Below are 14953 nucleotides of genomic sequence, written 5' to 3'. Positions count from 1 at the left end.
TAATATTTTTATGAACTGCATTTGTAAAACTACACCCTTTGACGGGTAGGCATAGGCTAAGAAAATCACTTTGGTGCACCCACACTTATAGTAGGTAGGTATTATATTTGTCATTCCCACATGCCGATGATTTGGTCCGCCTATATCTTCCTAAGAATAGTTTTAACTTCAAGAATAATAAAATAGTAAGTACCTTTATAGATAAGATCACTAAGGTTGTACTACACTATCAGTCTGATATTTAACTCTGTTCCGTCGTACAGTTGTTAAATATCATGAAATACTGTTCTAAGATTGGACAAAAAGTTTAAAGTTTAACTAATACTTTCAAGTTATCCGAGTGCCTCAGTAACGGTACCTGTTTTATTTCAAAGCCTGTAAGTGACCCGGTAATGAGACATTAGATAGATGGTCGGTGATGATCTATCACTGTCGAGGTATCTCGAACCACACCTACAGATATTAATGCGACGGTCTTATTTGTCAGTGTCATTACAATCTCCATTTAAAATATAAATAATAAATCATTAGCATTTAACTACTTAATTTTATCCTAACAATATAAAACATTCTACAAAGGTTTTGACTATTATTTATTCAATACGATAACATATAAGATGAGATACTTCATACTATCTTTACATATACTAACTAACTCACAAAAAAGACAGAATATATTTACAATTAAATAAATAAATAAATTTAACCCATTAATGTCCCACTGCTGGGCAAGGGTGTCCTCCCGTAATGAGGGAGGGGTTAGGCCTTGAGTCCACCACGCTGGCCAAGTGCGGGTTGGGGACTTTGCATGCCCTCAATAAATGTTTTTAATCAAATTTTAGGCATGCAAGGTTTCCTCACGATGTTTTCCTTCACCGTTGGAGCATGTGATAATTATTTCTAATACACACATAACTTCGAAAAGTCATTGGTGTGTTGCCTCGGGTTCGAACCTGCGACCACTTGCGTGGGAGGTATCAACTTGTACCACTCGGCTATCACTGCTCATATTTACAATTAAACAATAAAAATAAAAAATTCAAATGATTCCAAATCAAATCCATATTCATAGTTCGATATCGATCTAATGTGGGCAAATATTTAAATAGTAATTCATTGATAAGTATGATTTATTGTTCGTTCGCGGATATAAATTAGACAATCGCACTCACATTCATTAATAATAGCGACAACAATGTCAAACTATTTGATATTTATTTGTGTTTATTGTAATTGAATAACGATTTCAAAATAATGCCGACCATTTAATAAATCATTCATGTATTAAAATATATTTAACTTTATATGAACTATCGGCTCGTCCTTGCTCCGCCTAGGTTTTTGTTATAGAAAATCACATCGTACAAACTTTTTCATCTATACCAATATTATAAAGCTGAAGAGTTTGTTTGTTTGTTTGAACGCGCTAATCTCAGGAACTGCTGGTCCGATTCTAAAAATTCTTTAAGATTAGTCAGTTAGATAGCCCATTTATCGAGGAAGGCTATAAGCTATACATATATCATTACGCTACGGCCAATAGGAGCAGAGTACCAGTAATTTTTTTTAACAAAAATGGGGAGATGTTTGACCCATTCTCTCTTATGTGACGCAAGCGAAGTTGCGCGGGTCAGCTAGACTGGTGTAAAATATCATAAAATAAAAAATAAAGGTAACGCCGTCGTAAAATGGTACAGAAATCATTAACTGCGTAAACACAAACAAATAAATATTATCGCTATATTAATGTTTTTCTAATTTATTACCCAGCAAAGGTCTTCAAAGGTATATTAAAATAGTAATGTAAGTTCAGTGTAAATACATTGCATGGCTGTAGTAGACTGCAAAGTAAAGCGAATGGATCAGAAGCACAGCAACTAACTAAACGGTGTAACGTTTTTAAATTACACGTCAAACACAGTATTCACGCAAAGCTACTGCAAGCTCATAACCGTTTTAATACGTATAATGTTTTTTGAAATTAATATTGGATGTTCATTTGCATCGTAAGTTTACTGGACAGTGGTTGTAAACGACTAACTCTCGGTTTCTGAATAAACTTAGCGGTAGTTTACCTATTCAATAGCGTTTTTTATTTGAGTTTTAACGTTATTGAATAGATAAACTACGTTAGGGGGTAAGTTAGTCAAAAATCGGCCAGTTTGCACGAAGACCAGCTTGTTATTAAGGACATTATGTATTTTTTAATCAAGAGATTCGATATCGCATTCACTGACTGTTAAGCCTTCAGCAGTCTTCCGAAGGACTGAGATGACCCTGTTGCAATAAGGTACACATGAGGCCATCTATGAAATGTCAGCACCAACTGTTGCTGTACTCCATAATCGCACCATTCCGCATCAATGCGCTATATGAAAGTATGTAGTTTTGTCTATTTACCCATTTTCTTAGCAGCGTCCAAAGCCATTTGGTTGTTCTCCTCCCATCGCGCGGGTTCACGTCGCAACCGACTGGGCGGCGGTGCTGGACCTCCTATTGAACGTACCAGCTCGTTCGCTACTCGACCATCGTTCCAGTCCGTCTACAAACAAACAAATTATAATTATAAAGAATTTTATTGTATTATCTTCATTAAGAAAGACAAGGCAAAAGACATAAAGGGAAAAACTACGGCTAGTGCAACTCATCCGAAACGTCAAGTATTTAATGATACCTAATGATCGGATGATAAATAATAATATTCATAAGACGCGATTAAAATACAAATAAGGAAAATACCTGCAGAGGTTCTTAAAAGATTACATTGGTTTGCATAGAAGCTAAAACTTTTTCTACTTATTTGATAAAGGTTTGTTGAGAGTTTAGTCGCCGTTTGAGGCTGAAGGACAACACTGGTTAAACTTGATTCTAATCATTTACAGTGTAAATAATAAAAACAGACTAAAGATGATATCTACATTGTTCTTACAATGCTATTTATGCAACGTCACAGACAACTTGTATATTTTTAATCGACTAATAAACGAAGAACTTACGAAAGTTATCAAAGTTTGATAACAAGGAAACAATTTTAAAATGCTTGAATGAATGTGCTAAATAATGTAATTTCTATGGTATTTCACATACATTAATTCAAAAACCTTGAGATAAACGGGAAAGGTCGCGAGAAACCAATCATTTTCATGGTAATTTCCTAGTCCCTTGCTACTCACCGTGAAGTTTGTAATCGCTCTTTCGAGTCGAGAGTTGACCCACTCAAGTGTGGACTTGAAACCTGCGGACTCGGGCTTCATGAAGTATGACAGGTATGTCATTCCTGACAGCTCGTCTAACCACGGTGAGGCCAGGTACTCCGGCTCTAACACCATGGGTACTTCCAGCTCTCTGTGCGCGAGTCTCATGGCGCGACGACAGTTCTCCACCGCCTCGTGACGATCTGTTACAGACATAATGATTGACATCACATCTCGAGTTTCACAATCGCGTGCTATATCTGAATATCAGCAACACAAAGACCGTATTGAATGTCCTCACTGGCATATTCGATTCAACACACCATCAGTATGTACATTGTTTATTGAGTATTTTGTTCTCTACGTATATGTCCATTAATGTACGCTGGAGGACCGTTGCTTATTAATTTCATATAATCAATTTACACGCCCTTGCGGAATTTCCAATTACTTTTAAAGACTGGTCTGACGCTACCGTGTAATGAAATCTGTCATAATGAATACTGACTGAGTTCCCGCCAGTGCGGGAAAACGCCGGGCTTGCAGTAGTCGAGCAGCGCGGAGAGCAGTACACCGCTGTTCCAATCGGTCGTCAAGTTGTTGACGCGGCACTCCGGCAGTGCCGACTGCAGCCACGATAGCATCAACTTTCTGCAATCAAACATCAATAAACGTGCAATTTGCCACTCACTTCCCTTGCTAAGCTATGAACAGTGCAAAGCGCAGATCGAACGAGATCTTAGCTTTATAATTTTAGAAAACCACTTAAGTTTCCACCACCATGTTAAAGTCAGATCGTTATTTATTAGAAATCTAGCCGTCGCTCTAAGGCGAGGACAAGTTCTTTCATCATTTATACAACTTTTTGTCTTCCTTTGATTGCGTCTAACTATTGGCGAAGGAAATGAATCGATGTAATAGCATTCCTCTTTCATTCGATTTGATTAGTTTATTCAAAGACACCTAACAGCACCATGTATAGAGCAAACTGCATCAAAGTTAGTAGATTATTTCGTGTGAGAAAATCTTTATGTGGTGTTACTAAACGCCGGAGCTATTAAGCAAGCTCAGTGAGCGTATCCTAGGCGCGCTTATTTTAAACGCAGTCTAGAGGCCCGGGCAGCTGCGCCCGCGCCTAGCGCTAATTGCTATTACGCCAAATAACCATTTTCTGCTCTTTAGATACAGTACTTTTTTCAAGGTTCATTACATCATCGCGTCTTGGTGCAATTGCATCGTTTTGTGCGATAACCACACCCACCTACAATTTTTTGTATTTTATTTTCATTTAACCCAAACGCACCTACTCATTTGGCATATGTATATGAAGTAGTTATTTTAAAGGGCAATTTTGGAAGGAAAGTTGAATAATGAACTGTTTAACTATTTTGTCTTTATAACATGTAGGTATGGTAAGTGGAATATGTTTTCACTTTTCGTTAGACATTATAACCATCCTTGCGCTTGATATGACAAAAGGGCTGCACTGTCGGCTGACCACAATGTAAGTAAACAAAGGCCCGTGTCGTCAGAGCCCTGCTTTGCGGCTCTCCTCTATTCAAACCATTATGTCAAGAAGATGAGAAAAGCGAAGCCTTACAAGAATAAATAGTCTTCAAACCCAATTCACCCTGGCCTGATTCGAATATTGCTTCATAAAATACATTACATTATCTTTGAAGAGAAAATGTTATTTGTTGTCACTACACAAAACGTATTATTCAGTAAAATATCCGAATAATAATATCTACGTAGGTATACCAAAGTATAGCTCTGATTATTCAATAAAAAATCTAATGAATATATATAATAATCTTTTTATAGGTATACTAAATTGTAGCTCAGTTCCTCTGTGAAGGTTACTGGAGAAAATTTGATTTCGTGTTTGTTAACTGCATCTAACTGATCGTAAACACAATTAACATTTAACTAATAAAACTCTTTACCTTGGTGGGAATTTGCTTCGGCCGATTTGGTAGCGAACGATGAGTGACCAAATCAAACCCAATATTAATTTCAGATTTCCGTTTACGATGTCCACGTTTCCTAGAATATAAAGTATTGATTTAATTCCCATAAATAGAGGGCGATCAAAATAAGATATTCATAGAAATTCGACACATTCAATCTTTAAAAGTCTGATAATAGTTATTTGTAAACTCTAGAAGAACTAGGCCAATCTTTAACTGATGGTAAGTTAGCAATCTATCTATCTTTGCAATCGTACCGATATTAACAAGTTTGACGCCATCGTCTTCAATAGCTTGCAGCGCGTTCGTGACGTTCTCCAGTTTGTGGTGCTGGTTCGTAGGGTTGTGACTCCAGCCCTTCAATCTTCTCCCTTGAAGAGCTTCTACCAGCGCACACAGCACGGTCCCATCTCGGAAATCTTCGACTAGGTCTACAACCTACAGAAAACAAAGCATAGTGTGAAATGAAAATATAGTCAGTAGTTACTTGCGGTTTACAAAAGTGAGTCAGAAAGGCCATTTTTGTCAAAACTCGCGCTTCATTGAAAATACAATATTTACCTTTATATTCATTGGCTTTAGGGTTTCGTTGACCCAATTCCTGAAGGTGTTGGCTTGTATCTCCACCCAAAGGTCCTCGTGGCCTTTGATAGCCATGCCTTTGGCGGCGGTCCCCTCAGGGCTGCGGGCCGCGAGTCCCGCCTGTGTGATGCGGCCCGCCGAGCCCTCGGCCGAGTGCGCCCGCACGCCCCCGTGCGTCACTCGCACCCCTTCCATCCTCACGTATTACACACTACCAATCAAATAACCCCGTACTCTATTTAATATCACTTCATTTTCTTTGGCAGCACACATCGTTGTCATCTGGAAAGATAATTGACTCATGAATATTTAAGATCGGTTTCTTGATTCTACAGAACGATCTAAAATAATACGAGGAAAACTTCGCAACGGTTTGCCGTAATTTATATGGATGTAATCTTGTTCGGAAAGACCTTGCATTAAAGTTGTTCTTTGGATACAAATACATTGTTTTATTATGTACACCGTTACGACCACACCCACTCAACAAATATGCGATAAATGTTGGAGCTTATTAGCGTTCTGCGATGCTAAGTAGGTAAGTAGCAGTGAGGCAGTGACCTCCGTCGTATCACGCAGCTTGTCTCTCTCGCCAATGTCAATGAAGTCTGTACGGATCTAGAGTTTTAAGCAGATTGATGATGCATTGTCACTTTGGCTTTGATTGATGGCTCTTTCCTACAAAGGCTGACGAGACCGCGGCGCGCGTCGATGTGAGATTCTTAAAATATATGTACCTACATAGAATAAACAAATTACATTGTATTACGAACAACAAAGGGTGTTTTTTAGCAGAAGTAATGACCACCAGACCGTTTCGATGAGATAATGAATTTAATTATGAAGATTTTTATATCACAACAAAGCTGGGTTAATCTGCTTACGTGCACATCGGGGAATATTAAAATGACACAGGTAAAATCCGATACAGGTATGCTCCTAATGATTACAATGTTGGTTGAAGCCATAACTGTATCATTGAGCAAGGGAAGCATTTGACTCGGCTTGAAATACTTTTCTTTGACGCCAACATACGAGAGAACGGCAGAAGTCATCAACAATATATTGCGGTGTAAAGTACTGCGCGGTAACATCTATTACGAGAACAGTTTAGGATTACTGCCGCGATACGTCGGTAAAGATGCGGTTCTACTGACGCCATGAAAATCAGACAGTATACTTTACCTTTTTATAAAAGTTTCCTGTTAGATAACAAGTAATTATACATATGTATATTGTATTATTATGACAATGATAACAGCGGTCATGTCGACTAAGGATTAACGACACTAAAATTCTAAATGAAATAGTGTGAGAACAAGTCTCAAATAAAAACGCCGCCTTTTTCAATGATATGAAGAATTGAAATTCTCATAATTATTTCAGCATTTAGTTCGCAATTATACTTCTTAGTCAGTACTGTTGAATACGTGAGGTATGTTAATGATGAGTACGGCGCGTATATCGCGAGACCCTGCTAAGGGCCGCTGCAATTATTTCGCAGAGGATAAAGTTAACATTTGCTGAGAATATACCGTCGCAGGTTCCGTGCCACGCACTAATTAGTCGCCGAACACACTTCGCTAACATGACTGACTGCAACCAACTCAAAGTAACGCAGTTCTATTCGAAATTGTGTATCACTGAAACACAATTTTCATTTCAAAGAGCACAGTTGTTTGATACTCGTCTGCATTTTAATATGAATAGTTCTATGGAAAATGCTGAGCTGCTTTTTTCCTCCCACTATACGGTTTGTTTATACGTATTGAATCTGAGTTAGAACTGTGCCGAAAAAGTTCAAGCACCATTGCTAAATACCATGGTCATGGTACATGGGGTACCTACCACTAACAGCGAGGATTATATACGTGACTAATTCTTAAGGTTAAGATGCTTGTAAAGTGAATGGAGGACTTAGTCAGAAAATGTTCATGTTCGTTATGTGCAGAGTAATAGGTAACAAAAGATTTCTTTATTGGCAGATAGCTTTATAAATAGTATCCTGTTCTAAAGAATAATAAGTAAATAAGCAGTTACACAACACCCCTCAACTTTTGTACATTGTTTGTTATATTTGAGGACATCTCGCTACAATAGCCTTGGTATCACATTTACAAAACAAACTTATCCATTGTTTGATAAAGCTTCCTAATTTTGGTGCGGTATTTTTTATGAAACGGAACAAAATGATTATAACGACCCGTGGGAGATTTGCGCCGCGGCATCCATTAATTAGGTAGGTGTTTTCTGACACATGAAGAGATTCAAAGCAAACGTAGTATAAATAGAAGCGGGGTTTTAGATCCCTCAAGTAATCCCCGCTCGCACGCGCTCTCCGCTCCAAGACTTGGCTCGATTCGCGATTTGCTGTTCAAGCTGACATGCAAGGGACAGAGGGTTAACTTTGTTTATGGGTAATTACGGCCCTCATCTTTACTTTTTGTTTACGACGCGGGTAAACTTCCAAGGGTTTGGTATGCGCTCCTACAGGACCGTTTGAAACTACTTGATGCGAGGGTCTACAATGATAGCTCAGCCACGTTTTATAAGTCATGTAAGCGAACAATTTTATTATCCACCTTAAGCCACAAAGTCGGATTTATGCCACAGAAACTTAGCGAAATGTAGTTTAGTATAGATAGATATTTTAGTATCCTCTGTGTTGTTGAAGAAGTTTGAAGACATTGGTCGAAGAAGAATATTTAGTTGTGTCATTTGAAAATTATAACATTATTATTGGAGCTAGAAATACAAACAAAAAATAACTATCCGAATTACAAATCATGCTTCTCAAAAAACACAAAGTTTCAGTCAAAACCTCTATCATTTCCTTTTGAAAGGTTTTAATCCATTAACATAATTAATACCCAATGATTTACTAACATAATTTATGTAAATTATAACCATTCAACTGTTTGTATGGAAACTATAACTGTGACAAGAAAATAGTGTGTTTTTCCAAAGAGGAAGTGAGACATCAATCGGAACCAAGCTCTATATGTATACATACGCGATACACGCCATTTGCCTATTAACATTAATCTAGTACCCACACAATACGGGGAAGGAAGATTGCATGAGGTTTTTTATTAGATTGGGTAACGTAACGGTGTGCTCATACGAGAGTTAGTGCTTATTATGTGGTAATAATATTACTGTTTAATAGAAATTTGAAAAGAGTTGATATTAAAAACCATTACAGTAGCACGATACTCTATCACTTTTATCTACCGATAACCGGTAGCTATCGATCATTTTTGCATGAAAATCCGATCAGCGCTCCAAGCGTGCATCATAGGAACTATTTTTGCAGTACTTTTAACTGTCAAACCCTCAATGCTCGATAGTATTGATTGAAGCGTATTGCGCAAATAATATTTATATTATATTTATACCTACAGATGTATTTACTTTAAACTACGTGACGTTAATTATATTATCATGCCATGATAGAATTTTACGGGATTCGGGGTTGATAGATGACATGGAGTGTATTGATGAATACAATATGGCGAACTTTGCCTTTCAATTTGGCATATGGAATTTAATAGTATTTAGTTGCTTGTAGCAAAAAGCCAAATAAAAAACAATACTAGTGCTTTGTTTCGTTCCACTCATCAAATACCAAGCTTCCTGTTTTTATATGAAATTCTAAATAAATATTTTGCCTATAAATTGAAAACGTTCGGGTGTCCAATTTAGTTCCGTGAAATTTACAAATTCGCGCTAGCACAAAATATTTTTGCGTGCCATACAGGAAACCTAGTGCGTTACGATAGTTCTTTTTTATAGTAGGCATCTAAAATTCTAAATGTGAACTGGAATATGTTTACAATTAGTTTAAAAACCAGTTTTATTTATAAAGATAATATAATATTTACATTTTTAAGAGTACTACCTAGCAATAATCGGAAAGATCTACTTGTCTTTTTAGGTTCGCATTAAAGCCGACGAAAGAATGCAAAACGATCAATGAAACCAAGACGACTTCTAATTAACTTTATCCCGACAGTAACTAACATTTAGTACCTACATAATGTACGTGAATACATATACTTAAAAGGTCGTAGGATGATCGGCGTACTTATGGCCTAAATGTACGATACTTTATTAAGACGTCTTGCTTTTCTATCTTTGTGAAGTGATTTGGACATAGTCTTTTAAATATCAACCTTCTAGTTAACTATATTGATGCGTTACGTAAGGCTTATTCGATTCTGTTTCAAATATGATGTGTCAAAACTTTTATGTCGTCTTCAAACTTATACAATGAAGACTCATCACAATCGTTAAAGAGAACGCTTTATTTCAAATCGCTGAATCTCGTTAAAGTATTGATCAAGTACAATACATAAAACGTATATTATGATCGAGTGAAGCCCAACAAAAGAGAACAATGATTGTATTGGAGGCTGTATCGAGGCGTGGGTCGCGCCGCGTTTAAATCGGCTCACTTATTATGTAAGATATTCTATTATAACAAAACAGTGGGCAGTGTTTGCTACCACTTCCCAGCTGATGAGGCGTCACCTCTATTTTAAATGATTGACTGACATGACGTCACTGAGCACACTTTGCTCATAACTCAAATATCACATCGACGTGAACGAATACTCATTAACAGAAAGAATTTATGCTAAATTGTTAATTGCTGCTCATCATGCTATGAGGTAAACTGGTCGAGAGACATTGATTCACGTAATCTACGGTAAATATATCGTCTTTTATGGAGTGTGTCCGCAACAGTTTTATGTGTGACTTGACTAGGACTACCACATTTCCATATAATTTTCTTAGCAGATGACCTTGTTACTTTACCATGCAATGATAATAAATGTGATGTTATTAACTTAAATCTTTAACTGTCGTTTAGCATATAAATTTACTATGTTATAGATTACGGGAATAGACGGCTGTGAATGAGGTAAGGAAAGTTTGTAAGGATCACACAAAGTGGCGTTTCTTGCCTATCCCTATGAGAAAAATATTCTGTACATATGTATGTATATAGAATACGGAAATTAATACGAACACGCGTTTTAATTGGAATTCATACAATCTTAACTATTGGATAACTTTTAATATAATTCAATCAAGTTGTGCTAGGGATGCAACAAAGCAATGATAGTTGAATGGCACGGCAGTAGTTAATTATTATGCGGAGTGGAGATAGTATTAAATACAAAAGCTAGTTAGTGAAACTTACGCTAACTAGATTGGACAAGTTGTGCGTCAGGATCAATCGTCGCATAACGAAATGCAACTGGTGCTGAGAACGCTGACAATGTGATTACCTAAACCCATAAACTTAAGCTACACTTTGTTGAGAACTTGGCAATTTGTATACCTATTGTATCAGGTACCTACTACAATGAAAAGATCTACTTTTTAACGATACGACTTAAATAAATACGACTTATAGATAGTACGCAAAAACAACAAAATAACAACGAAGACGATGTCCAGAGCGATGAGGAAGGCTGACCTCACTACCATATGGAATTCATAGCATGGAAGAGATAGAGAGATTTATACGAAAAATAGTTTTAAAGTCTTTTACCCTCAAAATACAAAACAAATTAAGATGAAACTGTACAGTACTGCAGATTATAGATAAGAATAACTCATAGGCAATAATTGAAAACGCGAGAGTCAGGTCAGCTACTAAGACATAATTCAAGTAGATATACAAGCGAACATTTCTGCACAAACAGTAAACTTATTTATTTTATGACTGTGAAATTGTCCACAAAACAGCGTGGTTAGATGTTTAAGTGCATAACGGCATAGTCGCACTCACGCAACTGTTTCTAAAGAGGCTGACAATCACAACACTGCACTTGCAATATAATTTTATTAAAGTCTATCGCATACTAGATACTTGGGAATTTATATTACTTTGCATGTAATAAAATTTAATCTAACCTCTAAGTGAATTGCAGGAATGCTTTGTTGCCAACGAAAATTCAATAAACATTTCGCAATCTGACAATCAAGTCGTCAAATGTTCCGACATTATTACGTTTAATAACAATTTTCGTATATTTCGTATGTTGCCCTATTTATAAATTGTACGCAATGATTTTAATTTAAAAAGTAATAAATGGAGATGCAAGGCATTTTTCCTTATAATAAAAATCTGTTTCAACTCAAGCATAACGTAAAAACGACAGATCGAAGTGAAACTACGAAAGAAAATGGAAATCTTGATAATTTTATCCCTTAGAAAAAACTAAGTGAGTACATGAAACCAGGTTTAAACACAGCCATATTAGGTATTGCTAGGGCTAATCTCTGTATCGTGACTAAAACATTCCATCGTTATTAATACATATATTAAGTCAGAAGGACATGATCATGAGGTGACATGACTAAAGTCGCCCACTGGCGAGTTATTTGAATAAATCATAAGTGATGACTGTATCTTAATTCGTTGAAAAACACGATGATTTTTTCCGGTTTAAGAGCTCTAAGGTATTTATAATTAGCTGTTGCTAATTCGTCCTACGGAGTGATAGAGTCCTTGATATTTTCATAACGAGTATATTGGAATATCTTTTTTATTTCGTATGTGTATAATTAGTAGTTTAATGGAGGAGAGAAGAGGAGGGAAGAGGAGACGTAAGCAATACTTTACAATTATTGGTTTTTAAAAGACCATTTTAAACTGTCGTATTTTTCTTAAAAATTTGGTATATAAGGTGCGATCTGGACCCGACGAATGTGTTATCAAGTCGCTATCTACAATTTTATATGGATCATCCGATCGTGATCATCCTGCAAACAGCGGGTAACGATTTTTGATACTCCATGATGGGCTCCCAAATGATCGTCCTAGTCTTCCCCACAAACTCTTTATAAGGAAAACGTACATTCTAAGAAAAATCTATTCAGAACCAAACTTAACAGGATGTCAGAGATTAAGGAATGTCGTCGCTTGCGGAACTAAGCTATAAAAAAGTGTTTTTACAAGTTAATGTAGTTCATTACATGTTTATTACACAAAAAGGTTAGCAGTGGGCCGGTATTGGGTGTCGATGAGGCTGAGCCACCCACCGGGCTTGTGATTTGAATCACTTTATGGCGGCTGATACACAGAGCTGATTATTATGATACGCACAACGTTAACTACAGATTCAGACGCTAAATGTCACCGGGACATTAGCGATGAATTTCAAGCTTTCAAGTTGATTATTATGTTTTGAAGTAAAGCTGTTTTTAAAATCGTTGGGGTAAGATCGACTTTTGATCCTCGAAATGATGGTCTTTCTTCAATTATATCCCTTAGGGATACTTTATTGGTGCTCTGTGAAAATTACAAATATAATAATGTACAAGTAGGTAAATAAGTTACGAATAAATGATCAAGAAAAAGTTATGTAGAGTTCCACACTAGTTTTACTTCCTTTAACCATAACGAAACCACTACTTGTTATTATTTAAAAGTAAATACACCTAATAACGTACTCGTCCAAGTAATAGCGTTATTGTTCAATAAATAATTGGCATCGCTACATCTCCCTCCTTTACATACATAATGTTGTTTTATCCGCTCACACGAACGTGACGCGACGTAGATTGATCACATGTCGTGATACTAAATATAAGTACCTACGTACATCCATCGTAAGTATTCAGTACTCAACCAACTTTTATAGAACAAGAATAAGTAATCTCAACTAAAAGTTTTTTACAAATAAGTGAAATTAAAGGAGAGTTCTTCCTTTTCTTTTATGTCATTTAGACGTTGGGGTCACGGCATATTTGTATGGAAATGTGGCAGTTAAAGAACGTTGTAACAATTCAAGTCTGTTGTAGCGGGGACTGGCTGAAGTTTTCAGATGAAATGAAGGAAATTTTGTCAACATCTAAGCTCGGCCTCGCTCGCCGATCAAGTTGTAGGGTCAGTCAATTCAACCGAATTCCGTAAAAGTTGTCTATTTCATCTAGATATAACTAATAATGTTCCATTATTTAAATTATATTATCTATTTATAATACTTCCTCCTACAGATGATTGAATAATAGAAACAACTGCAAGTACAACATTGAAGACACAAATAAGCACATTGTAAGCGTTTGTTTACTCGCATATTTATGTACATGTATAACACATATTTATGCAGACTATTACCATCGTAATAGAATAAATGTACCGTCTAATGTTTGTTATATATTGTGCAGCGATAAATAACGTATATTAACTGTTATGTGTGCATGTATCAGGCTGGTAGGAAGTGTATTATGTAGACGGTTCCGTTCCGTCACCGCCGTCACACGAGCCACTCAAGCGCACGCCTTCAACACGCACTCTTCCGATGCATATTTCAATTAGATGGAATATTTCATGGCACATTCTGAGAACTTTTAGTTTTCTATAGCGTTGTTGATGTTAAAGTATTGTTGCTTACGCTTGTCCTGCATTTAGAAGTTATTCTACAACTACAGTAGCTCGATTCTATACTGTTATCAACTACCGAAATCGGACTAGTTATCGAGACATTTTACAGACATTTTAGACATTTTTTGAAAATCTGTTTAGCGCCTCTACTGGGCTCCGTAAAAACTACTTTGGCAGTACATTTTAAATGTCAAACTCTTGATATACGACAGTACCGACTCTAGAGAAATGCGCTACCGTTTATATTCAAATGACGAAAGTAATCATAAATTTTTGTGCCGGCTTTAAGAATTGTGGCGTCATATAAAATTGATTGAAAGTTTAGTTTTCCGCTCAAAGCTACCATAATATTTAATTAAGATACGAGGTAAATGGTAAGTAGTATTTTTCTTTTAGTTAATAGAGTATCAAAGGCATTAAAAGTAAAAGGTACTATCACTTACAAAAACTTTGATGGCGTTTTAATTTTAAGGTTTTTTATTAGTTTATAATACGTCGTAAACTCACCCGTCACGCCTATAATCCTCGTGAGAGTCAGCAGTGCTCTACTTTTTATAATGTGAAATAATTAGTGATATAATTACATCTATACTTAATATTATAAAGCTGAAGAGTTTGTTTGTTTGTTTGTTTGTTTGAACGCGATAATCTCAGGAACTACTGGTCCGATTTGAAAAATTCTTTCAGTGTTAGATAGCCCATTTATCGAGGAAGGCTTTAGGCTATATAACATCACGCTACGGTCATTAGGAGCGGAGTAGCAACGAGAAATGTTACAAAAACGGGGAACATTTTTACCAATT

At 36.3% G+C, this 14953-nt stretch overlaps 1 protein-coding gene across 1 annotated transcript in view; it reads right to left on the bottom strand.

Moving 5' to 3' along the window:
• jbug (filamin-type immunoglobulin domains fbug) overlaps positions 1-14953 on the bottom strand; it is a 73828-nt gene that overhangs the window by 54127 nt on the left and 4748 nt on the right. The window contains exons 2-7 of the mRNA XM_076126155.1: positions 5726-6028; positions 5422-5602; positions 5141-5240; positions 3703-3845; positions 3174-3397; positions 2401-2542 (exon numbers count right to left, since the gene is read on the bottom strand). Of these exons, the coding sequence (XP_075982270.1) occupies positions 2401-2542; positions 3174-3397; positions 3703-3845; positions 5141-5240; positions 5422-5602; positions 5726-5941 (1006 nt within the window). The 5' untranslated portion in view covers positions 5942-6028. The remainder of the gene's footprint in view (positions 1-2400; positions 2543-3173; positions 3398-3702; positions 3846-5140; positions 5241-5421; positions 5603-5725; positions 6029-14953) is intronic.

The sequence above is a fragment of the Anticarsia gemmatalis genome, chromosome 2 (genome assembly GCF_050436995.1).
Source record: "Anticarsia gemmatalis isolate Benzon Research Colony breed Stoneville strain chromosome 2, ilAntGemm2 primary, whole genome shotgun sequence".
In the NCBI taxonomy this organism is placed as follows: Eukaryota; Metazoa; Arthropoda; class Insecta; order Lepidoptera; family Erebidae; genus Anticarsia; species Anticarsia gemmatalis.
Note: the sequence above shows the minus strand (reverse complement) of the source record. Positions and strands in the feature narration are given on the sequence as shown.